The 27786-nt window shown below is 41.2% G+C and overlaps 1 protein-coding gene across 6 annotated transcripts; it reads left to right on the plus strand.

Annotated features, from left to right (window-relative positions):
- Nucleotides 1-5812: 5812 nt before the first annotated feature.
- On the plus strand, nucleotides 5813-27648 carry SRRM1 (serine and arginine repetitive matrix 1). Of its 6 annotated transcripts, none has more exons than XM_072136672.1 (18): nucleotides 5813-5970; nucleotides 9892-9981; nucleotides 10957-11079; nucleotides 12759-12929; nucleotides 14021-14124; nucleotides 14738-14959; nucleotides 16290-16469; nucleotides 16904-17023; nucleotides 17163-17434; nucleotides 17542-17622; nucleotides 21402-21488; nucleotides 21636-21777; nucleotides 21981-22019; nucleotides 23196-23300; nucleotides 25797-26270; nucleotides 26348-26531; nucleotides 26715-26882; nucleotides 27123-27648. In XM_072136672.1, the coding sequence occupies exons 1-18, from the start codon at nucleotides 5950-5952 to the stop codon at nucleotides 27162-27164; spliced, it is 2625 nt and encodes an 874-aa protein (XP_071992773.1). In that variant the 5' UTR covers nucleotides 5813-5949; the 3' UTR covers nucleotides 27165-27648. The 6 variants fall into 6 exon arrangements, with proteins under 6 accessions (XP_071992773.1, XP_071992770.1, XP_071992769.1 ...); XM_072136669.1 differs by having other exon boundaries at nucleotides 25815-26270; nucleotides 27196-27648; XM_072136668.1 differs by having other exon boundaries at nucleotides 5814-5970; nucleotides 27196-27648.
- The last annotated feature ends 138 nt before the right edge of the window (nucleotides 27649-27786 follow it).

Consider the following 27786-nt stretch of genomic DNA (forward strand, 5'->3'; position numbering starts at 1 on the left):
TAGGCGTGATATTGTTAATCTTCCTATAGTCAACACAGAAGCGAAGAGTTTCATCCTTCTTCTTCACAAAGACTAGCGGGGCAGCCCATGGGCTGTGGCTTTCCCGGATAACATTGGCTGTTTTCATCTCTTGTATCAGATTCTTCACCTCTTGGTAACAAGGCTGGAGGAATTGGCCGATATCTCTTCTTGATAGGAGGATGAGAACATGTAGGGATGCTATGCTGGATGAGGGTAGTCTGCCTAAAGTCCAGCGGGTATTTGCTGAAGGCCTGGTGGTGCTGCAAGATGACTTCCAGGAAACCTTGTAATAGGTCTGCAGGAGTGATATAGAAGTCTCCAATATTGAGCTCAAGCCACCAGGATTTCTTAGCGGGCTCACCTTTAGTACGTTGGTTAACCTCCAACTTTGGGAGACAGACAGGGAGGTTTCCACTAGGTCTTTGGGGTGGATGCTGAAGAGAGTGGCTACAGCTTGCTATCTTCTCAGATTTACTGGGGAGTCCCCCACATTTAATATTTTTATTAATGACCTTGTAGTGGGTTTACACAGTCAAGTTTCAATATTTGCAGTTGATACTAAGCTGTGTAAAGTAATTAATACTGAGGTCGATAGTTTAGCATTAAAGAGAGATTTGTGGAAGCTTGATGAGTGGGCAGAGAAATGGTTGATGAGGTTTAATTTAGATAAATGTAAAGTTATGCACTTTGGCCATGGAAACAAAAAGTATAATTGTGTTCTAAACAGTCAATTACTTGGTAAAACTAGAGCTGAAAAGGACATAGGGGTATTGGGGGATGTTAAACTTAATTAGAGACCAGAGCCAGGCGACTGCTGCTGCAAAAACAAATAAAATTATGGGAATAGATTCTAATGAAAAAGACATAGTTTTGCCCTTATACAAATCACTGGTCAGACACACAAGGGATATTGTGTACAGTTTTGGGCACCAGTTTATAAAAATGACATAGTGAAACTGGAATGGGTTCTGAGGAGACCAACCACAATTATTAGGGGAAAGGGGGGACTAGAATACAATGACAGATTACAAAATGTGGGATTATTCAGTTTAGAAAAAGGACGACTGAGGGGAGACCTCATTACAATGTACAAATACCTGAATGGGCAGTACAAGGATCTATCCAAAGATCCTTTTATACCTCGGCCTGTGACCAGGACAAGGGAGCATCCTCTACGCCTAGAGGAGAAGAGATTCTACCATCGCCATAGACAAAGGTTCTTTACTGTAAGAGCAGTGAGACTGGAACTTTATGCCGCAGGAGGTTGTTATGGCGGACTTTATGTACATGTTCAAGAGGGGCCTGGATGACTTATCACGGGTTATAGGGAAAAAACATTTAATTCTTAAAGGTTGGACTTGATGGAATTGCATCTTTTTCAGGCCTTATATAATATGATACTATGATTTAGCAGTCTGATGGGTACTTGTCCTTGAGATACTGTGACTAGGCTCCTGGCTGCCAGAATGGGTAGCTCTTCATCAGCTGTTAGAGGTTCTACCTTGGCCTGGTAGTCTTGACCTTGAACACCCATGCAGGCTCGGCACCATACTAACATTTCAGTCCCAGGTTGAAGGCAGACAGGTTGAAGATCTTTGATACAGACTGCAAATTTCTCAGTCAGGGCTGGCAAACTTCTGTTGCGCCACCGGCACTTGCATGGTCTCTTGAATCACCTTCCAAGAATCATTGTTGGTAGGGAGTTTTAGAGAGCCTCCATTGCTTGCGTTACCAATACGCCCTGTCTGGTTAACTTGGTATCCCTGATGGTTAGTGTGGCCACAGATGGGTACAGTTTTCCCATTAGTAGCAATAATGTTCAAATAGGCCTTTGGAGGCTATAACAGGGATGTTCCTCTTCGGCATTTCTCAAAGGTAGCACTGAGGATGGTGGTCACTCGAGAGCCGATATCGATTAAGGCCGGTAGGGTTACTCCATTTATGGTCACAGGAACCATCCAGGGCATCATGGTGCTCATGGTTTCTGCCAGGATGGTGAGCTGCTCTACCAGGACAGCGACTTCTCCGGACACCAGAGGCGGTGTTGCCAGTTGCGCTGGGGGAAAGGCTAGAGCAGCATCTTCCAGATGCTCTCCAGTCAGCTCTGCGGCGCCAGATGTAGCAGAGCTGACACAGTTCTTTTGCAGGGATTAACCTCATGGGTGCTGGAGCAGCACTCAACAGCACGTGGCGATAAAATAACAGTCTATCTTGTAGATCACAATCACTTGGACCTTAACCCGGTTGGCAGCAGGGTTAGGCAGCACAATCTTTTGTAAAAGGCATAGTATAAGGCACAGAAGTAAATATCCTGTTTGTGACGACACTTGCAATATCCCCACCTGGGCCTAGCCTTTTCTTGAGGCCTGGAGGGCCCCAGAATACCCGAGTGGCTGGCTATTGTGGTCTAGGACACTCTGTTGTCACGGTGCTTGGTGTGGGGATTGGAGGCCTGTCCTACAGCCTGGCAGGTCTCCAGCAGGTGATGTGAGTGTCTATGAGATAATTCCCAGGGTAATGGACGGGGAAGCCCGTGATGGTAAACATCTTATCCAAGGATCAGATGGAGGCAACGTTGTGCAAATCACCTTACGTTTTTTTATTGAACAGCAGGCAATGGGCCAGAGCAGTCAAACATCAGATTTGGATTCTGGTTAGTGGAGTGGTCATGAAGAGTGGTCCGCAGTATTAGTGCACTAGCCTGATAGTAGATGCAGGCTGGGATAATTGAGATGGAGCTGTGTCCAAACTGTGGAAGCTGCAGCTCTGGGTTAGAGTCTCCTGACTCAGTTCCTGGGATTGATATCTGTGACAGCACTAAAGGTGTGCTGCATACATTCTCTCTTTCTCCTAGGATAAGACAGAATCTGAAGGACAGACCATGAGGTCGTACTGCTGACATACAGCTAAGACCATGTGCAGGGCCGATTCTAGCCTTTTTGCCGCCTGAGGTGAAAATTAAAATGCTGCCCCCCCCCCTTCCTGCATAAGAGGTAAAAAATGTTTAGGACTGTGCGACCTTTCCTTCACTTTTTATAGATTTTTTTATATATTTTTCAAAATGGCAAAAAAGTGCCAGTTTCGTCTTTGAGCGCTATTTTCTGTTATGGGGTTAACGCAGTGAAAAACGTAATTATATTTTGATAGATCGGGCATTTTCGGATGCGGTGAAATCTAATGTGTTTATGATTTTTACTGTTTATTAATATTTATATCAGTTCTAGGGAAAGGGGGGATTTGAATTTTTTAGGGTTTTTTATTATTAATTTTTTTTACACTTTTTTTTATTTTTACTTTTACTATTTTTCAGACCCCCTAGGGTACATTAACCCTAGGTTGTCTGATCAATCCTATCATATACTGCCATACTACAGTATGGCAGTATAAGGGGCGCCCATGCGCCGCCATCTTTTTGAAGCCGCTAGCAGCGATCAGCGGGTGTTACCAGTAAGCATTTGCTGCAATATGCAGCAAAGACTTACCGGCTATGGAGAGGGCTCAGCCTGCGAGCCCTCTGCATGCCCCAGGATCCGGCGCGCGCCGTACTAGTAGTCGGGAAGGGGTTAAGAACTATCAAGCTGGAAAATTTCCTGTATTAACCCTGTCATCTTGCCTTGCAGAAAGCAACATGGCAGGAATATGAGGAGAATATTCCTTTCATGTGGCTTTCTGCATTGGAAAGGGTTAATATGGCATTGCAAGGGTGGTAAAGGACAACATTTACCACCCTTGCAATGCCATATTAACCCTTTCCAATGCAGAAAGCCACATGAAAGGAATATTCTCCTCATATTCCCACAGTGCAAGTTGACAGGGTTCATATAGAAATCGAACCCTATCCACTGGGCTGCCGCCTGGTGTGTCTTAGACTGGTTATAGGCATTTCAGTCAAAGACACACCAGGCCGACATAGGCCTCCTTAGCAGTTTCCTACCTCAGAGGCCGGGAGCTGGTCGAAGCAGGTGCGTGGCGATCCTCAGCGGTCCTCTCGCCGTTCACCACGCGTTGCCTTGCCGCCGGCAATACCGCCGCTGTGTCCCGGGCGGTGTTGCCGGCGTTTGCGCAGCAGTAAACCGCTGCGCTTAGTCTCCGCCCCCCACGTGTGCCTCCGGTCCCGCGGACCGCCCTGACTTCCTCTGGCGCCAGAAGTTTGCGCGCGCCAGAGGAAGTCAGGGCGGTCCGCGGGACCGGAGGCACATGTGGGGGGCGGAGACTAAGCGCAGCGGTTTACTGCTGCGCAAACGCCGGCAACACCGCCCGGGACACAGCGGCGGTATTGCCGGCGGCAAGGCAACGCGTGGTGAACGGCGATCGCTCCGAACGCCGCTCTCTGAACGGAGCTGCAAAATGCCGCCTGAGGCGGGATTTTCATCCCGCCTCATGGCAGAAGCGGCCCTGACCATGTGCTCCCCACACAGGGGTTTTATACTCCCCCTGGTCAGGTGATAGCACCTCTCCAATCATACTCCAGTTCACAATACAGCCAACTAATTGAATAACAATTTACACCCATTTAACTATTGCCTTTCCAGGCAGAGGCTACAGCTGCAAATTGGGTCAGTTGCTCAGGCTCACCAGATGGATACTGACAGGGAGAGGGCCCTATTCCCAACTAATTCCTTGCCTATACATTGGCAGGGGTGTTGCAGTACCCTCAATAATGATAAACCTGTACCAGAATGCCTAACCTGATAGTTGTAATGCAACCCTAGAATCCAAAATAGTAATACCCGCAGTCCCCGGGTTACATATACAGATGGCTCTGTGGCTTTCTTCTGAAGTTGAATTTTTATTGTTAGGGAGATCACACTGGTTTCGGACGCCACCTTAGATACAGCGGCCATGTTGCCTGACCACTGTCCAGTTAATGTCATGATTCAAACTTAATTTTATGTAACCTGTTTGCTGGCCTGTCAGCTAATACCCTTTGACATTTAATGAGAAGCCAGTCTGTTCTTGATGCTGCATGATATTATGATTCTGGAGTCCACTTATCTTATTCTTCTCAGCAAATTAGTATAAACAATATCTGTGTACAAGGTCTCTGAGAACTGAGCACAATTAATAAATTTTTCCCCAGAATGTGCTGATGTCCAATGGAATCGAAGTGCCTAATCTCCTTTCATACAACACCCCAAATGCTGATTTCTATGTGCTAAACACAGCTGTGTCTTTTTGAAATAAACAGTGTGATTTGAGTGCATCTAAAGACCGGACTGTGTCTTTCTTTTACTCTGTCATCTCGCTGCCGGCAGCTATCTCATCCTCCCTCAAAGGGTTAATTAGGACTCACCTTACAAAAGTCAAGAGGGCTGTTGGGGCACTGCATAAAAATCCCTATCAGTATATAAGTCAGAACAGGTACATTTTTGAAGTGTGAAGAAATAATAATCTAAATGATCTAAATAATATTATTTCCACAGTGGATAGGAGGAAAATAATTTTCACTTTCACATTTGGGACAATATTTGAACTGTTACAGGAGTTGGACTATTTATATGTAGTTAAAGGCGCCTGTTTCGCTATACGGAAGGATTTCCACACAATTCTATTCCGTTTTATCTGGCTCTTTCAGTGACGATGTAAGGTCATTTGGCTATTATGTTTATAATTGTTTTTCAGAAGGCTTCCTGCAGCTCAGAGACCTTTACTTTTAGAAGGGACGACAATATTGTCCCCCAACCTTCAAATCCTGGAAAAATTGCAGCACCATGTAAACATGGCTGTATATTTGCCCCTATCTTCAGCACGTTATTACATGACACCCATGGAAAGTCCCACAACTTGCCAAATCCGCTCACTACTGCCTACGTCACTCCATGTCTGTGGCTTAGGCAACACGTGAGCAAAAGATCCCGCCTCCTTCCTGCGCATTGCCTTCTGGGAAACGGCGAGTTGAGCTGCGTGAGGAGGCGAGAACGAGGCAAGATGGACGCGGGCTTCTTCCGCGTGAGTAGAGGGGCCTTATAGGCGGGGAGGGCAGTGCGCTGCACGTTGCAGTGGGGCGCGGGCTTGTCTGGGTCGTGGGGCGCACACCTGTGGGTTTAGTGGCAGTGCCGACCACCTGAGAATCCGGGGGCAGCCGTCTGAGGCCTAGGCCTGGACACGGCTGCCCTAAGCCTCGTGCTCTATACCGATGTTGTGTGTGTGCGGCGCTACAGGTCATATCCGGGCTCTGCAGCGCTGATACTGCCCCGTTATAGAGCGGGAAGCGTGTGGTGTGCGCTCTGTAGCTGCTGTGGCGGGCTTCCGCATGGCTCCCCTAGCTGTGCTCGTCCTGCATTGTACTTTCCCATACAAGTAATCGGGTCTTCCGGTACTTGGATCGGTATGAGCAGGACCGTGGGTTGTCATCTCACTGGTTTTATGTTCGCTTACTGAAAGAAACAATTTTGGCCATGTTCACCCTGTATCTGTAACCAGCTGTTACCCCATTAAACTACTATCTTCTCAGTTGGCGGTAAAATGCTCTATGCTCTCTTTTATGTGAAACTGCAACCATTTAGATATAGTATACAAATCTTCGCCAAAGTCATGTGAAAATGAGCAGAGTCGAGTCATGTTATCCTTTGCCTGAGAAGGGTCACTTTTTGGTGAAAGACATAGGTGGGAAATGGGTGTTAATCTGCACCTCACTTCTTATTTAACCTCCTGAATCTCCAGTTTTCTGCCACATTGAATCACAAGATGCCTATTTGAGCCTAAAATAGGGGTGTCCATCGCTCTTCAGCCTCTTAAAGTGACTCTACTTAATTTGCTTATGTTTGGTAGAAGGTAAAGGAGTTTTAACATCGACGAGAAAATGTTAGATAAGATACTTCTGGTTTTTGGGTAGTTTAGGGGAGTAAAAGTCAGAGATTTTCCTACATTCACCAGGATGACATGAGGTTGGTCCACAAATGACATGGGGATTTAGGCACACAAATTGTGAAGCAGCTCTAAAGTTACACTGAGTAAAATTGTACTCAGCTTCTGCACAGTGTTAATTACTCTTCCCCCAACATCTTGGTTATATTACTATTATTTGATTTTTAATATTGCAATGATTTTACTTTTAAACTGTGAAACCACTTCCTGAAAACAGTCAGTTTACAGACCCACTATAGTCATTATAGACTTCACTTTTTATTGACTTGAAAAACAATGAAAATTGTTGCAAAAGCTTCCCCCATGCAAGTCTAGAGAGCTACAAGATTTTTTATCAATGATATCAACTACAATATAAAGGAATAGCATAAAAAATCTGTTGCAGACAAAACAAGGATCTAAACACATGTACATCAAGTCTGTAGAATCTATAAAACCAGCCTTTGGGTTTGTTCTCACACCAGTATTTCAAGTGGGTTTTTTGTCATTCTATATATTCAAAGTAGTGGTTTTCTGGATTTCTGTATATACAGTTTTCTGTATTATTTATGGCAGCCTCCTATTGATTACAACTGGAAATCGATTCTATGCCTCCTGCACATGAACATGAAATGGGGGCATGTAATAGGCACTTTTTCAGTGGCTAGGCTGCTCTTGCGCTCACTGCCATGGATTCCATGCATATACAGGCAGTCCCCGGGTTACGTACAAGGTAGGGTCCGTAGGTTTATTCTTAAGTTGAAATTGTATGCAAGTCGAAACTGTATATTTTATAATTGTAGTTCCAGACAAATTCTTCTTTTTTTTTTTTTTTTTTTTTTTTTTTTTTTTTTCTCTAAGTGATAACTGGAGTTTCAAATTTTTTTTCTGTAATGGGACCTAGGATTATCAATAAAGTTTCATTACAGACACTTTTAAGCTGATTATTGCAGTCTGGGACTATAGTAAAGCATCCAGAGAGCTTCCCCAGAGGTCACAGTGGGCAGAGGAGTCTGTCTGTAACTATGGGTCGTCTGTAAGTCGGGTGTCCTTAAGTGCAGCACTGGAGCTGTTGCGTATGCGCAGAGCTCCGATGGGGCAGTAACCAGCTGGAGCAATGTGAAGACCACATCATGAACGCACAGGTAGGGAGGGATCACAGAGGCTACTGTGGCACCAAAGTAGCCTCTCTGGCAAATCTACATATAAGGTAAATAAAGTTTAGATTAATAAAAGAAAGCAACACAGGATTTGGTATAGATTTCATTAGACATTTACAGGACATTCCATAATTCTGATGAAATAGCCAGCACATACTGCAGTAAACTACAGTATATATGTGCTGAATACCCCTACCTCGGCTTATATGTGAGTGTGTTTTATTAAATAAAAAAAAACACTATATACCCCCGTTCTGGCGCTCCCCGTGGCTCCTCTTCTTTCTTCTCTAACAGCAGGCAGATATTCCATGCACTCTGCCTGCTCTGATACGCATGAACAGATGAATGAAGAGGCGCCGCCGGGAGCATCAGAAGGTGTGTATGTAAGTTTTTTTTTTTTTTATACGCATGCAGGACATTTCATTACTAGGGGGAGGCTGTGACCAATGCATTATACTCTGGTCAGGTTTTCCCAGTTATTTGATACATTTAGGGGCCTCTGCTTATACTCGAGTATATACAGTAATTGTTACAATTTATTAGATATTTTTTTTTTTCATGACTTCATCAGGGTAATTTACATAACTTTATAACTATATTTCTGTGATTGTGGGATATAGTTATGATATAGTTCCTCAGGGACGTCTTATTAGGACATACTGATGTCCTTTAAGCAAATGAACTTGAGGGGCTGTGGGTTCCATAGCTGTTAATTGAGCCCAGAGCCCATCAGGCTCATCATCATCAACTTTTTTTTTTTAGAATAACCAAGGTATAAGAAGCTAAAAGAAGAGCAGTATGTTGGTGTGCTTGGTTTACAATCCTGGATCCTGATGGTAGATGCCCTTTAAACCTAAATCTCACAATCTTGAATCCAGGTTATGGCTCTGTGATCTACATAATCAGAGATGCTGGCAGTTGAAGGGAATGTGAGCTGCAGCTAATGATCCAGTTCCTGCTCACCGATGTGATGTGATCTGAAAGATGAGATTCACCAAAATATTCTGGTGCATACAACCAGCAGGAGACAGAGCAGAGTAGCACATGAAGGAAAGATGAAGCTGTAATGTGGTGCAGGGAGCTGAAGAGAAGCCAGGAGTGAAGAAGTAGTTTGTAGTTTTCCAGTATTTTGTAGTTTATGCTGTCCTGGGGGTCCCCAGTATTGTCTGCACTGAATGCAGTTTTTGGTTTCTGTGTGCTATCTATAGCTGTAATGTGGTTGTTGCATCTAGGCTGACGGTTACGGGTGCTGCTCCTTAAAGTTGAGCCATATAACGATGAATGTTATTCACCCCTGGCCTAAATTCTTAGATCAGGAATAGAACAGACATATAAAAGGCATTTCATAAATTTTATCATATATGTTTGTGAAGTTGGTACATTCTATCAGAACTCCGACTGCACCAAAATGGTCACCAACTCTATAGCCCTGATTCTGACTGGGATGGGAACTGGCCCTTTTCCTCCAATCGGTGTCTGTGGGTGGGTTCAGAGGTCCAAAGTATATGCTTTATTTTCTTTCTGGATAATATGATCCTTTAGCCTGTAAGTTCTCATTCATGTTTCTGGAAATGACTAGTAACACATGTTGTACAACTTCTGAAACTCCTAAAACTGTAGTCTACAATTGTAGAGCTATAACTATCCTGGTTCTCTGAAACCCTATGAGACCCTATTAACGCCACTATTAAACAATTTATTTTTAACATTGAGTAGTTCAATAGTACAGTGTGTGTATATGAGGCGTAACAGTGGTCATCATATGACTAGGCACACCCCTTTCACTAGGCCCATTTAGGGCCTGTGCTGCTCTAAATTGGCTATTCACTAATTTGTAACTCAGTTTTTTTTTTCTGATTCACAGGGTACAAGTGCGGAACAGGATAATCGCTTTAGTAACAAGCAGAAGAAGCTTTTGAAGCAGCTCAAGTTTGCAGAATGCCTGGAAAAGAAGGTAGAAATATGGCACAATTTCTTGCAGGTTTTAAAGAAAATCTACGATCACGATCAAGCATGATAAACCATTGGCACTACTTACTCAGTGAATGATTTGTTATCCATGGCCTCCTTCCTTCTAGAAATCAGCTTTATAACTATTCTGAGGCTTCGTTACCACAGCCCTTTAGTGCTGTAGCTTCACAAGCTGTTACAATGAGCAGAACAAGCCTCACACAACTCCCTGCTCTTTCCCTCCTTTCTGCCTGTAAATAGCGGCTCATGTCTGATGCAGTGTGCTCTCACCCTCCAGCCGCTCCCCCCTGCATTACAAGACAAACTGACACAGATGCTTCCTGACAGCAAGCAGCATCATGCAGAGACTTGTTCTAAAAACTACTGATAAGGTCTTTATAGCAGGGGAAAGAGGTATAGCAGAGCAGACAATGTGTGTTACACTCCAGCGCTGCTGTATCTTAACTGTATCATTGTAATTTATATCCGTCTCATGGATCTCATCATCTCTCTTTTTCTATGTGATACTAGTGAATGTTCAGAAGCTAAATGAAAGTGTAGACAAACCTGTTCCCTGATAAATCTAAGCACATTGTCAGCCCACAGCTTCTCATAGCACAGAGGAATCATGAAGTGTCTGCTTAGAGAGTCCCCTCCAACTCTCTGGAATTTTACACTGACCATCACTGAGTAATAGGAGCTAAAACAGAAATAAAACTGAGTAAAATTATTAAGTAATGGGGTTAAAAATGACCATTTACTGTGTATCACTAGGAGATTAAAATTAAGGAATATTCTTTTATTGGCAAAACCATTTAAGGCTTTTACGGTACAATCCAAATGACACATCCTATGATTTAGTTTGATTATGGAAAACAGATTTGTTTTTTTAATATTTAGTAAGTTTTTAATAAGTAGTAATTGATCAACTCTTTATGTAAATGAAAATTGTATTTATACATATATTATCTATTTGCAGGTGGATATGAGCAAAGTAAATCTAGAAGTCATAAAGCCTTGGATAACAAAGCGTGTTACAGAAATCTTAGGCTTCGAGGATGATGTGGTTATAGACTTTATTTTCAACCAGCTGGAAGTGAAGGTATGCCTCATTGAAGGTTTCCATCATTGATGTTAATATTTTTTGTTGTGTTTTTTTGTTTTTTGTTTTTTTTTGTTTAGCATGTACGTTGTGTGAGCATTGAAATCATGTAAAACCATTGTGGTGGTTTAAGATTAGATCGTGGTACATGGTAATCAGACTGCAAGTCAGGAAGAACTTATTGTGTTGCTGTATGAAATGGGTTAGATGCAGTTTTCTAATGATGATGTGATTTATGATTTAAAAGGCCTCAACCAAATTGGAAGTTATTCCTTGCGTGTGAAGTATAGCACCATCAGCTATTTAGGGCACAGCAGAGTGAGTGTCCAATGTCGCTCTCACCCAACTCTTGATGATGCAGTGTGTGTACTGGAGGTGAGTTGTGTTACAGTGGATGGTAAAAAAAACAATTAGGCACAGTAAAAGTATGTACAATTTATAATCGGAATAAAGCAGTAGAAAAAATGCATTCCCTTAGTTCGGTATGGAATAGCCTTACAACATGCCAGGGGAAATGTCCAAAATCCTATTTGAGAAGTGCCGAGTGTGGAGAGAGCATTCTGTTTTCAAATATGCTCCTAATCTTCATGGACACAGATGACAAGTAAAATGGATGCTTTCCCTTGGATTTGTCCAGCCATTGCTTTGATACTGATGCCATTAGTGTCCGGTAATTTTTTTTTTTTCTCTGCACTGCCAGAGGTGTCAGCTAGATATCTAGGAGCACCACACTGCTGGGGAAAAACTTTAAAGGAGATGGAGAACACCTATTTATAGGCCTTTTTATTTAATTATTTCTGGCCTATATTACGGTATCTTCCATAACCAGTCCACTGTTAACCCATTAAAAGTAGTTGGTGTAGAGTTCATTTGGATACCTTGTGTGTTCTCATTTTGTGGCTCACTCATTCTGCTACGCCATTACTAATCTGCAGTTATTTACGGAACTCATTTCAGATGTGATGTCATTGGAACTAGAACAGTTTAACAATTTCTTTTGTATATTTCTTTTGGAAAGCATGAGTAGATCTATGATAACCTATTTGTGGCTGTGTACTCATTATTGCTTGTTCATTTTTTGCAATTTAGATAAATGATATAACATTAAACTCAAGGTGGTTGAGTTGCTGTAGGCAGTCGGAAGCAAGTCAAGCGAACACCTTTCTCTCCAGGGGAACTTGGAGATAACCATACCTCCCAAGGTTCCAGGAAGAAGCTGAAGACTGCCGGAATCTGTACTTTGTGATGTTGCGCTCTGCTTGTCACAAGGACCATATTGCTTTACTGCGCAAATAGTGTGTCAAATTGTCCAGTATTTTATGAGAAACCTTTTAAACTTTTGTGGACAATAACTGTTCTTAGGCTGTCGTCACCACTATAGTCTATGGACTGTATATGTTGCTGGAGTATGCATGAAAACCTTGTAGCCTACAAAGACTAGAGTAAGCTATTTCAGTAAAGAGAACAATTTCTTAGTAACTATATAGTGTTCCTGCAAGTCTTGGCAACATCCACAATGGGTTAACACAATATATAAGCTATAAAGACTAAAGCTTGATTGTTTCTGGCATCTTTACATAGTTGCATAAAACCCAGCATATTGATAAATAAATCCCACCCGCTGTAATAGTAATGCTTTCATTGCTCACCTGTAAATCTTCTGTCATTTCATTTTTCAGAACCCAGACTCCAAAATGATGCAGATTAACTTGACTGGCTTTTTGAACGGCAAAAATGCTCGCGAATTCATGGGAGAGTTGTGGCCGCTTCTTTTGAGTGCACAAGAAAACATTGCTGGCATTCCAACTGCATTTCTTGAATTAAAGAAAGAAGAAATAAAGCAGAGACAGGTAAGTGTATAATGTTTTTGTTTCTATTTGTTCATCATTCTGCTCTAATGGCAAAGATCAGAGGAATCTGTGTCAAAAGGAGAACCAAAATTGTAACTCCCAATTTTTCTGCATCAATTGGAATTCCTATGAGGTTATTAAAGGTTGGCAGCCAAAAGTGCATACAAGGACCCCAGGGTTGTTTAACTATATTTTCTGTATTGTTAACCCCTTTGTGACCGAGCATCATTGGTGTCTGAATGTCCAGGTCAATTTTTTTGCAATTCTGATATGCCCTTCTCTAATTATATCTTTGGAACAGCTTTACATATCATAACAAATGAAAAAAAAAAATCATAACGTGAAACTAGAACAATTTTATTGATGAGTATATATTTTTTTTATACATTTAACAAAGAAGGGGGCTCACTACAAACAGTTGTATCTCCTGAGCCCTGGCACCTAGAAATTCTATTAAAATCTATTCTAATTCTATTAAAGAGCTGAATCTCCTCAGAAGTGTGTGCAATGGTTCAGGAGATAGAACAATCTAGAGATTGACACTGCCAATCCCCATACTGTAGTGTGGCAGTATATGGGAAGATCAATCTAGAGTTAAAGTATCCTAGCGTGGTCTGAAAAATAGTAAAATTGTACAGGAGGTTTTAATTTTTGTAAATGTATGAAAACATTATAAAAACCTGTATAAATTTGGTATCCCCGTGATTGTACCGACCTAAAAAAATAAAGTAACAGCGCAAAATATATGCCGTAAAATCCAAGCCCACAAGAATATGGCCCAAAATGCATTTTTCATCAATTTCAATGCATTTGGAGTTTTTTTTTTTTTTTCCCCTTCCACCCAGTACACTACATGGAATACTAAATACTGTCACTATAAAGAGCAATTTGTTACGCAGAAAACAAGCTGCCACACAGCTCTTTACATGGAAAAATAAAAAAGTCAGATTTTTGAAGGTTTAACGTACACTTAATGGATATTGTCATGTCCTAAGCAATCAGTGTAATATATTTTCACATCAGATGATGATCAGTCTATGTTCCTGCAATATAAAATAACTAACTGATCCTGATATCATTGTTCCATTTAGATTGAGCAAGAGAAGTTGGCATCTCTGAAGAAGCAAGACGATGATAAAGATAGAAGGGATAAAGACGACAGAGATAAAAGAGATCGGTCTAGAAGTCCAAGAAGGTAATTTTTTATCCTTAAAGGAAAACTACACATACTTTCCTACTCTCTTCTTCATCCCGATCCCAGAGGTGGTGTTCTTTAATATTGATATGCCAGGATCGCCTGGAAAAAAGACTTCTAATTAGCAGGCCGGAGCATAGGGATGAGATGTCCAGCATTCTAGGCTGCTAGTTATTTATGCATCTCACTAGAGGCGTCATACAAGATGCGTGATGGATACCTCCCTCTCCCCAGCATTGCAGAGGGAGGCAACGTCACGAACGAGGCTTGAATAATTAGCAGCCCGGAGCGCTGGACATCTCATCCCTGCGCTCCAGACAGCTAATTAGACAGCGTGTCAACATTAAAGACCACCGCCCGGATCAAGATGAATGGGAGCGTAGGTGAGTATATGTAGTTTGTTAAACATACTGGTAGATTTCCTTTAATTATTTGTTGCATGTCTTCATTCTGTAATGGGATTGGCTTTCAATAGTTAATCTATGGGTGGCCGACACAGCCCTAATACTGATCAGCTGTTTTAACTACTTCTTTACTGCTGTACGGCTATATACATTGTACAACCTTTTTTAAAAATATATGTGTGGTATTAATTCAACACTGCTGTCTGTAGGCGAAAATCTAGGTCCTCTTCACCAAGGAGAAGGTCTTCCTCACCACGGCGTAGGTCGCCAAGCAGAAGAGAAAGGAAGAAAAGCCACTCTCATTCCCCACGACACAAGACAAAAAGTCCCAGCCCTTCCCCAGTCTTTGACAAGAGAGAGACTGAGGTACAAGAGCCAGAACCATCTCTCAAAGTGAAGGAGCCATCTGTACAAGAGGCGACATCATCTAGGTAACAATCAGAACTAGATATTTACATAGCAGTTGATTAGTCAGTAGTCTTGAATCTTTTCCTACATGTTGCTGTACTCATGTCCTCTATTTAAAGTTTACCTTAAATTTATCTGTATTCATTAAGATATTGTTTTATAATTGAAGAAACATTTTGTTATCTATTTTAAAAATTCTATCCTTAATCCACTTATACTGTTGCAATAGTATCCTAGTTTATCGAATTTTTGACAATTCCATAGACACACTGCAGCAAAAAACCTGCAGCAGAAATACCTTTCCACTTCTTCAGATTTTTTAATCCGCAGTAAATAAGTTGCATATCACTTTTTGCTGCGGATCCTGGTGTGAAAATCGGCCTTTGCAATGCGAAGGTTGAAATCTGTCCCACAGCTTCGACATGATTGTGCCATTATATAAATCGGTACTCAGTTGTTTACAACAGGTATGTGATGCTTGCGGAATGGCTGTGAGGATATCATTAAGTTATATCATGCAGAAATTCAGCAATGTGTGCGTTTCCTTTACAGTCAATGAGCTGAGGACATATGCTTTATTTTTTTCTATAAAGACAGTTTCTAGAACTTGCCTGTTGTCAGAATTTATGGAGGTTTTTTTTCAATTAAACACTTTAACTACTCTCTGCCTGTCTGCGACAGCCGCTGCAGTTTTCTACTGATGTGACAGACACTCAGAGACCCCAGGGAGAAGGGAGATGCGGTTTATTACCACTTATCCCTTCTCCCCTCCTCACTGCGTTGCGCTGAAGTAACTGGCGCCATAGACGTAGCGGTCACTTGACTGCCAGGTCTAAAAAGGGTAATTAAAGCTACTCGGTCTGATCAGACCCAGTACAGCTCTGATTAATATCAGTAGTCACAGGGGCTAGTTTCCCCCTGTAACTGGGGTTCTTAAAACTTGTGGAAAAATATGTTCCCCTGGGGTCTTTTATGACCTCATGTGGGACATATAATGTAAAAACACACATACAAAAAATTATTAATAAATATTCATAAAAATATATTTGCATTTTCTCCTATAATAAAAAAAAAAAATCCCCCACCCGGTTACACTACATAAAACATTACCAGATGCGCCCCGTTTGCCTGAGACTATACATATATTTCAAAACGACCAAAACATTTAACTAGCTCTGTGTCCCACAATTTTTTTTTTTTTTTTTTTAGGTAGCACACAAAAAAAAAAAAGTTATGGCCCTTAAACCGCCACATACAAAAATTTGCTACAAATGTCTGGGTCACTAAGGGGTTAAACTAATTTTAGTTTTGTTTGTTAAAAAAAAAAAATTATTGAGTTTTCTTTACTTTCAGTGACATTGTAAAGATCTCTAAACCTGATGCTGCACCAGAAATCAAGGATACCTCGCCAGAGGCAAATTCGCGAAAACTTGAGAAGGAAAGACATCGACACCGGTCTCGTACACGGTCAAAATCAAAGTCTAAATCTCGTTCCCCTTCTCATTCTAGACCACGGAGGCGACATCGTTCCAGGTAGATGTTGGACATCTTCAGAATAAACTGTATTCATTTGATCTATTTATTGTCAAAGTGCTTTTTTCCTCCTATTTCACTGCAGGCATTGTTCTACAAAAGCAAAGTGACCCATAACAGACCTGCATATTGATTTATTAGATGTTTATTTTTTTTTTCTGCGACACCGCTCTTGCACACATCCTTCCATACTTCTTGAATTCCATCCTTCAATCATATTTCCTTTCCTTTATTGGTTATTTGGGTCCTTGTCTGAAATCCTAAGTAAACTTGGCTTTCCGACAAATTTGGGTGCACCAGCTCAATACCGATGTGTTTGGTGTTGCTGTAAGGGATATTGGGAATAGGGTAGAACTCATTTAAAGGTGATATTTCACTTTGGTCAGATATGCACAATTATTTTCTAAGATCTTAATACAGTCATTATATAATAGGTCGTACAGCCCAAGAAGACGACCTAGTCCTCGACGTAGGCCATCTCCCCGAAGAAGAAGTCCTCCTCGCCGAATGCCTCCCCCACCTAGGCATAAGAGAAGCAGAAGTCCGGTTAGACGGTAAATATTTTAGGATTTGTTATTCTTTTATAGTGTTGGTATGATTGTTTTTTGCATGTACCTTGATCAGTACTTTTTTTTTTTTTTTTTTTTTTTTTTTTTTTTTTTTTTACAACCTTTTGTATTCTTAAAAATACAGTAGGAGACGTTCTTCAGCATCTTTGTCTGGAAGTAGTAGCTCGTCATCCTCGTCTCGATCACCACCTCCTCCTCCTAAGAAACAGCCCAAAAGAATTTCATCTAGCCCACCACGTAAGCCACGACGCTCCTCTCCATCTGTCAGTCCACCACGAAGGCGATACAGACCGTCTCCACCTCCAAGCCCGCCACAGAAAAGGCGTTCTCCAACGCCACAGCAGTCATCTCGGTCAAGAAAACCCAGAGCATCTGTTTCACCTCCACGTGCTTCAGGTAGTTGGACACTTAATAGAATGTCATTTGGTCAACTTTTCTATCCTGGGGACAAGGATTTGTTTCTGTCCTAGTTTAAATTAATGTTTTGGTGCGTTTTGTTGCAGCATTAAAACACAAAATCATAGAGAAGCGGAAAACTCCATCACCACCTCCAAAACCTCGCAAAAGGGAAATGTCAGAGTCTGGTAGGTTATGAATCTGTAGTCTGTCCCCACATCTACACCATGTTCACTGTGAATCTAATGGTACAACTTGAGCTGGTTTGCTGATGCTTGCCACATTACTAATATTATGTTGTAGATTATCATTAACCACTATGAAAATCATATCTGCCTCAATCAACTGAAGTAAGAGTTCTTTACTGAGACTCTATTCAAACCCTGTTTCCCCGAAAACCAGACAGTGTCTTATATTAATTTTTGCTCCTAAACAAGCACTAGGTCTTATTTTCAGGGGATGTCTTATATTGCCATGGAAAATAATTCACATTTATTGTTGAAAAAAAAAAATCAAACTCTAACATCCTTAAAACTCTCCAAACTTATTTCATGTAGAATTCCTTGACTCCATTTCTATTGGAATCATTGGCCCCAATCTCTCATGTTAAGCAATATCACTTTACTTATATGAGCCCTTGTTGTCTGGGTAGCTGCTTGTATCACATTTGCAGCGCAACAGTCAGATATTTTATCCCACAATTTCTTCCCGCACGTCACAACCTCTTGTGGTATCTAAATGATCTACTAATACTAATGTATGACATGGGGGGAGCTGCTGCAATGGCGGCCGCTAGTTCTTATTTTCAGGGGAGGCTTTGTATTTCTAAGCTTGAACAAAATTCTACTAGGTCTTATTTTCGGGGATGTCCAATTCTAGGGGAAACTGGATGGTATCCTATTAAGAGGTTCGAAAAAGACATCAGTCCATGAAGTCCAACCTATATATTATAGTGCATTGAGTCAGAAGAAGGCAAAAATTCTGCAAGGCTGATGCCAATTGGCCCAAAGCAGCGACAAAAATGTTCCCGACCACCTAATATGGCAGTTAGTCAACAGAAACTACTAACAAAAAGTTTTATTCAAAAACAATGTGATATTATTGCTCTCAAGAAAGGCCCCCAAGCCTCTTGAACATGTTCAAATTATCATCCATTATAACCTCTTTCGGAAGAAAGTCCCATAGTCTCACTGCTCACACAGTAAAGAACCTTTGTCAATGGCGATGGTAGAACCACCTCAGCGTTGAGGTTGCCCCCTTGTCCTGACCACAGGCCTAAATACAAAAACATCTTTGGAGAGATCCTTGTGCTGCCCATTCAGGTATTTGTACATTGTAATGAGGTCTCCCCTCAGTCATCTTTTCTAAACAAAATAATCCCAGATTTTGTAATCGATCATTGTATTCTAGTCCCCCCATTCCCTTAATAATCTTGGTTGCTCTCCTCTGGACGCGTTACAGTTCTTCTATGTTCTTTTTATACACTGGTGCCCAAAACTGTACACAATATTCCATGTGTGGTCTGACCAGTAATTTATATAAGGGCAAAACTATGTCCTTATCATGAGACACCACATCTATTATCTTGATACACCACATACCTTTATTAACACCAGGATCTCCCAAGTGGTTTTTTTTTGTTTTTTTGTTGTTTTTTTTTTCCACCAGTTTTACCAAGAAATGTATCAGATAACACCTAATTATAATTTTCATTTCCTCGACCCAAGTGCATAACTTGCATTTATCTACATTAAACCTCATCTGCCATTTGTCAGCCCAGGCCCCAGTTTCCACAAATCCTTATGTAATGTTATACTCCCCTCCTTTATATTAATTACTTTACAGAGCTTAGTATCGTCTGCAAATATTGAAATTCCACTTTGTAAAGAGGTGATTAATAAAAATATTAAGAAGTGGCCCCAATACTCACCCATGTGGCACCCCACTGGTATTGTCAACCCAATGTGCCAATAACCTTTTAGCGATCTGCGTCCAATACATTGGACGCAGAGCTGTTTCCGGCCCTGCTTGTAATCTGAGCTGGGCCAGCATCATAAAACACAGCCTGCACCCCCAAGTAACAGCCGCTGTCGGAGTGAGCTCCAGTTGCAGGTATTTAACCCATCAAATGTTGTGGTTAGTGGCCGCGGTTTTAGCATGTCTGCTTTTTGTCCCACAATCGGATGATTGCTTGTTCATGTCCCATGGTGGAAGTAATAAAAAAGTAAAAAGTTGTTCAATAAAAAATAAATTAATTAAAATGTTCAAGATTCCCCATTAAGACATAAAATGACATACAATGTGAAAAAGGTCAAAATCCTAACACAGTCCCCACATATAGTATCACCGGTTAGAATATAGTAATGACCCATAGACAAAAAATAAGTGTTATGCCACTTCGAAGACAGCGATGCAAAAACTATTGTGTGTCCCCCCCCCCCCCCCATATTAGGTTTTATTGTGAGAAATTTAGTTAAACGTAATGAAAAATATCTAAGTATTGTATCCACATCATCGTACTGACCCATAGAATAAAAATATGGTGAACACCAGAAAAAAATTCAAGAATCACTGACCTAATTGATACTTTTCTACTCCTCCACTGCCAGACTAACAGAGAATCTAAAGCCTAAAAAAAGTAACAATGAGGAAATTAAAATCCACCAAGCTCTTTATGATAAAACTAGCAGCTGCAGGGCTCTCCTTCCCTTCTGCAGCTTGCTGTGCGCCCATACAACAAGTATCGTCCACATGTGCTGTGCATAATTGCATAACAAACTTTAAGATGGGTTTTCTCTCTTTTATCTTTTAGAAAAGCTTAAATTTTACAGATAAATGTTTTACAAACAAAATAAGTCATCTCCATTTTGTTTTAATGACTATGCAGCGCTCAAAGGGTTAAAACTCTTGCCGTTTTAATAGTTCGAAGGGTGTACTTTTGAAAATGAAGTTCATAGGGGGATTCTAATTTAATATTTCAAACTCTTCTAAAACAAAAATTTAAATTAAATTGTTTTAGTTTTTTTTTTTTTTTTGGGGGGGGGGGGGGAATTAGAAACTGTTTGTAAGCTGTCTAACGTCATATAAGAATAAACAGAATACATAAAGTTGGGGTATGGGTATAGTTTTACCACCCAAACTAGTTACTAAGCATCAGTCTCAAAAGCAGATCATTACAAATTTCTCAAATTTTGAACATTTTAGCTTTTTTTCATAAATAAACACAACATATCAACCAAAATTTACTACTAACATGAAGTACAATGTGTCACGAAAAAACAATCTCAAAATCATTTTGGTAAGTTAGTGTTCAAAAGTTATAAACATATAAAGCGACACATGCAAGATGTTTTAAAAGGTGGGGGGGGGGTGAGCCTTAACATACAAACTGGCTGCGTCTTGAAGGGGTTAATGGCAACCCTTTGTTTAGCCGTTTGCATACATATCTACAGGAGGTCCCCTACTTAAGAACTCCCGGCTTAAAGACGACCCCCTACTTACAAACGGACCACTGGATGTTGCTAATTTACTGTACTTTAGCCCTGGGCTTCAATAAACAGCTGTATTGGTTATCACAGATGTCTGCAATAAAGCTTTATTGGTAATCCAGGTTCTTATGACAACGCAACATTTTTAAAATCCAGTTGTCACAGACAGCAAAAAAAAGTTTGGCTGGGGTTACAATGATTAAAATATATAAAATATACTGTTCTGACTTGCATACAAATTCCACTTACGAACAAACCTACAGAACCTAACTTGTACGTAACCCGGGGACTGCCTGGTACAGTCCCTGGAGTCTCATTTTATGTAACAGCCTTTTATGTGGCACTGCATCAAATGCCTTGGAAAAGTCCAGGTACACAACATCCACAGCCTAGTCGAGGTCCATTCTAGAACTTGGCACCTTGTAGAGGCACAATTCCCTTTCAATATCAATATTTAAAGAACCTCTTTCCTTTTGCAGATGATGATAAAGGAGGCAAAATGGGAACTTCAGATTCAGTACAGCAACGTCGTCAGTATAGGAGACAAAATCAGCAGTCTTCATCGGGTAATTTCTATTTCTACTACTTTACTGATGGGTTAAAATGTTTTTCCTTTTGTTTTTCTGTCTTTTTGTTAATACTAAATATTTTTTATCCCTACTGCTAGTTGAAGTTTATGCCATAAGATTTTGTTTCTTTCAATTGAATTCTAGATTCTGGGTCATCCTCCTCTTCAGAAGATGAAAGGCCAAAACGCTCAGGAGTGAAGAATGGGGAAGTAGGGAGAAGACGTAGGCATTCTACATCAAGAAGTCCATCCCCTTCAAGGAAAAGACCTAAGGATCCTTCTCCACAGTGAGTACCTTTGTCTTTATATTCTGTTGGGCCAGTATTTGTCCCCTTACAGAGCTTATTCCACTGACGATCAACGTCCTACCAACCCCTGCATGTCAGTGAGCGAGCCCTCTTCCATTCTTGCAAAAAAAGATTCCAATTTTCAAATTTGTCAGAAAAATGCACTTGAAACTTGAATCTATTTGTTTCCTCCTTGCTCTCAGGATGCAGAGTCTGAAAAGGTGGCAATCACCTCCTAAAAGGTTGGTTCAGGAATTTGTAATCCATTACTAGATTTTAGTAAACATCACATTTGGTGGCCAAAAAATAGCACTGCATGATTTTTTTATGTTAGTGGGATTTGCTGAGCATCATTGATGTCTGTTGTGTAGTGGATCACAAAATGTGCTAAGGTTTCCATTCTAAACAAAACACACAATGCAGACAAAACCTAAGATTTATTTCTGGTTCAGCTCTATTCACAATACTTTCTTAGACTTGTATGATGTATATCAATTAAAAAAAGTTTTTAGCAATCTATATTTAATGCATATTTGAATGTAAAACTTTGGGATTATTATAACATACACGTATGGAGACATTGTAGAGTGACAGTTGTTTGAAACTGGTCTCACAATTTGTTAAAGGGCACCTACCACCACAAATCTACCTATAAAGGTAGATTGGGTGGTAGGTGGATCAATGGGACGTGAGAATAGCCCTTTTAAGGGCTAATCCTCACGTCCCCACACTTTTTTGATAACTTTTATTACACATATATTCAAATTTACTTATGCGGCTACTGGGACGTGGAGTAGCCGCATCTGAGGGTACACGAGGCGGCTACTCCACGCCCCGGTAGCCACTTTACCCCTCCTACTCACCCATCTTCGGCGCGCAGCTCCGCGTAGCTGCGTGCCCTCGTCCGGCGATCCTGCCGTCTGCGCAGAAGTTATCAAAAAAGTGTGGGGACGTGAGGATTAGCCCTTAAAAGGGCTATTCTCACGTCCCATTGATCCACCTACCACCCAATCTACCTTTATAGGTAGATTTGTGGTGGTAGGTTTCCATTAAGTTACTCGGAAGGCAAATTTAAGCATTGCATGACCCATTTAAAACCTATATGATCTGATCACATCATTTTATATAATATTTGTTGAGCTTAACTGGGAAATGTTGTCCGTGACCTTTTTCTTATGAACTGTATTTATCACAAAGTATGATGTCCATAGGATTAAGCAGTAACTTGCAGCCCCCTGCTCTGTCACAGCTTTTAATTGTAATGGCATCCTGTGCAAGAGCAATGGCCTTGTTACCCACAGAGATGGCTGAGTGTCACCTCTGGTAGGCGAGCCATAGGGTTGTCACCACTGTTCTGTGTTTTTAATATGGTAAACATAATTTTGTTTTTTATTGAATTTTTTTTTTTTTTTTGTCAGTCGAAGGAGGAGAAGTCCATCCCCACCTCCACCCAGAAGGCGACGGAGTCCTTCCCCTGCCCCTCCCCCAAGGAGGCGACGTTCTCCTTCTCCTCAGAGGCGCAGGTATTTCATTAATATACCAATTAAGCTGCTGAAACAATTTGTTTATTTAAAAATTTCCTCAAAAGAGTGATATTTTACATTTAAAGCCTGTGACTGGTTTCCTTTAAAGGAAAACATATATGGATTCAAGTATGAGCTGACCCAAGTATAAGCCGAGGTACCTAACTTTATCACAAACTGGGAAAACCTATTTACTTGAGTATAAGCCTAGGGTGGGAAATGCATTGGTCACACCCTCCACCTAGTATATAGCTATTCAGCCCCCAGGATATAGCCAGCCCGTCTGCATACAAAAAAGTAAACTCCATACTTGCCTTTCTGATGCCCTATGCAGGTCCTCTTCTTTCTTCATGTGCTTTGGCAGGGCTTTTTTGGGATATAAGCCAAGTTTTGGGTTTTAAGCACATTTTTGTCCTGAAAAACTTTGCTTATAATTGCATATATATGGTAACTGTTTTAATGTAACAACTTGTATAGTTGCATGCCTTCTGAGGACAAGTTACTGCTTGATAATCTATGACTTCGGATATGATCACCACACAAACCGCATATAACTGAATGACGTCACAAGTTTCTTCCAATCTCACCACTGCATATTTACTACAGGTGGTCCCCGACACTTAAGAACACCCGACTTGCATACGACCCCTAGTTACAAACAGACCTCTGCATGTTGGTAATTTACTGTACTTTAGCACCAGGCTAACAATAAACATCTATAACAGTTATCATATGAGTCTGCAATTAAGCTTAATTGTTAATCCTGGTTCTTATGACAACCCAAAAGTTTTAAAATCCAATTGTCACAGAGATCAAAAAAATTTTGACTGGAGTTACAATTATAAAATATACAGTGCCAACTTACATACAAATTCAACTGAAGAACAAACCTAAAGAACCTATCGTATATACTCATGTATAAGCCGAGTTTTTCAGCACAAAAAATGTGCTGAAAAACCTCCCCTCGGCTTATACACAAGTCAATATACATATACTTAAACTTAAAAAATATTTAAAAAATAATAAACTTACCCTCCGGTGGCCCCGACGTGCAGCGCTGCTCCCCCGATGTCCGCACGGGTCCTCTTCTGGCTTCTGCACCCGTCTTCTGTCTTCTCTAACTTCGTGCTGGGCGCCGGCATGTTTTCTCCCAGGCGGCGCCTAGTATGACGTCAGCAGCGGCGCGTCATACTAGGCGCCATCCGAGGGAGAACAATGGCGCCCAGCACGAAGTTAGAGAAGACAGAAGAAGGGCGCGGAAGCCAGAAGAGGACCCGCGCGGACATCGGGAGAGCAGCGCTGCACATCGGGGCCACTGGAGGGTGAGTATATAAGTTTATTATATTCTTTTAATGCTTGGCTGGCTGTAAACTACTGGGGGCAGTGCTGTAAACTACTGGGGGCAGTGCTGTAAACTACTGGGGGCAGTGCTGTAAACCAGTGATTTTTCAACCTTTTTTGAGCCGCGGCACACTTTTTATACTTAAAAAATCCTGGGGCACACCACCAACCAAAATAGCACAAAATGACACTAAAACAGTCATATTATACATATAGTTAATAATATAGATTCTAAATTTATTTTACTCACTCAGTGTGAAACCTGGGCCTGTTTCGATAAACACAAAAGGGATATCCTGGCAGGAATGGTGGAAAGACACACACGAAGCTCTTCTTCAACAGTTCTCAGTTTCTCCCTGTTTTTAGTATATGGTGCTGATTATTATGTGGCTCATATACTGCAAAATAAAGGGGTACAATGAGAAGTACTATGGCCATGAGGCCAGAGTACAAGTGCCAGCTCATATACTCAGCATATGAGCTGGTACTTGTAGTACTCCAGCCTCATGACTAAAGTATTTCTCATTTTACATTTCTCATTGTTATATGCAGTATACTGCTGGAGTACTAAAAGTACCAGCTCATATGCTGAGTATTCTGCCAACAGTTCATATACTCAGGCAAAAGCTCATATAGTCAGCATTATTGGTGGGCAAATGCGAGAGTCTCTCCGCTCTCAGGATGATGCGCCGGCCTCGGTGACGTCATTTTGTCGCGGGAGGTTCAAAGCTTGTGCATGTGTTATTGTACACGTCTCCTACATTGTAAGAAGCAGAGACTGCGCATTGTCGGGAAACAAAACACAAGGGGCACCATAGTTTGGGGAACGTTCCCCGCGGCACAACCGAACATGTGTCGCGGCACACTAGTTGAAAATCACTGCTGTAAACTACTGGGGGCAGGCTGGCTACATACTGGGGGGTCTGTGACCAATGCATTTCCCACCCTCGGCTTATACTCGAGTCAATAGGTTTTCCCAGTTTTTGATGGTAAAATTAGTGGTCTCGGCTTATACTCGGTATATACGGTATCTTGTACGTAACTCGGGGATCGTCTGTATAGCCTTTTCTTGAAAGCATGTTATAATGGTATGTTTTGGTTACTTAAAATTATTTTATTGCAAAATTCAAGTAACACTTCTTGTAATTTACTTAGGTCTCCTTCTCCTCGCAGGCAGTCTCCCCCTCAAAGGCGCTACTCGCCCCCAATTCAAAGACGATATTCTCCTTCTCCACCTCCAAAGAGGAGAACATCTTCACCACTTGTTCAGCAGTCTTCAAAACGCAGAGTTTCACAGTCTCCTCCTGCATCAAAACACAGAGTATCACATTCGCCTCCACCAAAACATAAGGGATCTCCTAGCAGAAAAAGACGGTCTCCATCTTTACCATCCAAGCACAGAAAAGTATCACCCCCAAGCAGGCCTGGAAAGGAGGTTCGTTCTCCTCTGCAACCTAAACGTTTATCACCTTCTCCACGTCCAAGACCTACACGCAGTTCTGAGAGTCCACCAGCACATAGGAGGGGACCATCAACTTCTCCTCCACCTAGGAGGCAACAGTCTCCTTCCCCAAATACTCGACCTATTCGGCGAGTATCCAGAACACCTGAACCGAAGAAGCTAAAAAAGTAATCTTAATTTATCTTTATGCATATTTCTTTATTTGGTTAATTGTGTATTAATATAAATGTCACCCCTTTTTCAGAGAGTCCCCTAGTCCACGTCCTAGAAGAGGCTCATCATCCAGATCAGTTACCAGATCACCTGAACCAGCTCCTAAAAAGCAAGCAGTTTCACCATCTAGGTCTCGATCCCGGTCTGCCAACTGGTCTCCAGCTCCAGCCCCAGTTAAAGCGAAGAGCACCACTCCAAGTCCATCTCCTGCTCAGGTACTCGGATTGTTTCTTTTCCCTACTTCTGTTGGTGTTCAGTGTATGTTTTATTTTGTTATGGATGTTCCAGCAAAATGAAACTGCTACATCCTAGTAATTTTATGTCCATGTGCTGAAATCTTAATTTTATTACGTTCTTGCAAATAGAGAAATGTTTGGGGGTTTTTTTTGTACTTGTAGACTTCAGATCAAGAAGGTGGCGGAGGAAAAAAGAAAAAGAAGAAAAAGGACAAGAAGCATAAAAAAGAAAAGAAGCACAAGAAACACAAAAAACATAAGAAAGAGAAGGCCACAGTAGCTGCTTCTCCAGAAGTCACTGAGGCAGATGTAGATACGGAGACCAAGAAGGTGTGTAAGATCCCTGTTTAACCCTGCCCTGGCAGTGTAGTGCCATCCCCCCAGTTAGTAACCAGTTATTATATGTTAACATAATTCAGAGGGTTTTTTTTGTCTGTAAAGAAGCATTTATTTATTTATTTTTTTACTCCAGCACACAAACTTTGGAGGGTGGGGGGCGTGTAGTGGGCCCCATTAACTAGTTTTGGTCACCAATCACTGTTCTGCCTCCTTTTCTGTCTTCTGCTGCAGCGTAATAAAAATTCTACTGATGCCGGTCGTGTGTCTCCCTAAACAAAAATCCTATACATTTCCCCCCCACCAGGAGACTGAAAGTGACGGAGAAGGAAATCTAGACGACTTGGAGAAGCATTTACGAGAGAAGGCTCTGCGTTCCATGAGAAAAGCGCAGGTTTCCCCTCAATCCTAGTTCTGTTCACGTCTCCTTTGCAAAGTGTAAATTGTATTTTGTTTTTGTATTTTTCCCTCTTTTTTTCAGATGGCTTAATGCATTTGGAAAGTTAGACTTTTCCAATTTTTAGGTTGGGGTTTCCTATGTACGCCCGATCATCTCGTACAGTGATGGGAGAGGCATACCACTGCTATAATGGGAATGGAAGTCAACTGTTTGTGCAGTCTTGAACATTTGTTGTACTTTCCCAATCTTGTTTTGTCATGGTAGACATTTGGATTGGTTAAAATGTTTTTTTCTTTCTGCTTTTAATATTTCCATTGTCATACCATGAGTTTCCAGATTTAATAAATTGTACAGACTGTTGTTTATTGTCGATACATGAACAGCATATGAAGTGTTAGAAGACAACTCCTGTGTTTGAAATGTAAGGGCAGTTCTGTTGAAACATTGAAGGGGTTTTCCAAGAAAAAAAATTGTTGCCCAAGAAACCCTACTTGTCTG

The sequence above is a fragment of the Engystomops pustulosus genome, chromosome 2 (genome assembly GCF_040894005.1).
Source record: "Engystomops pustulosus chromosome 2, aEngPut4.maternal, whole genome shotgun sequence".
Lineage (NCBI taxonomy): Eukaryota > Metazoa > Chordata > Amphibia > Anura > Leptodactylidae > Engystomops > Engystomops pustulosus.

Coding starts and splice junctions, on each gene's coding strand:
- SRRM1 (XM_072136668.1), top strand. CDS start 5,950: ATGGACGCGGGCTTCTTCCGC. Junction 12,930..14,020: donor AAGAAATAAAGCAGAGACAG/GTAAGTGTATAA, acceptor TGTTCCATTTAG/ATTGAGCAAGAGAAGTTGGC. Junction 21,778..21,980: donor CCTAAGGATCCTTCTCCACA/GTGAGTACCTTT, acceptor CCTTGCTCTCAG/GATGCAGAGTCTGAAAAGGT.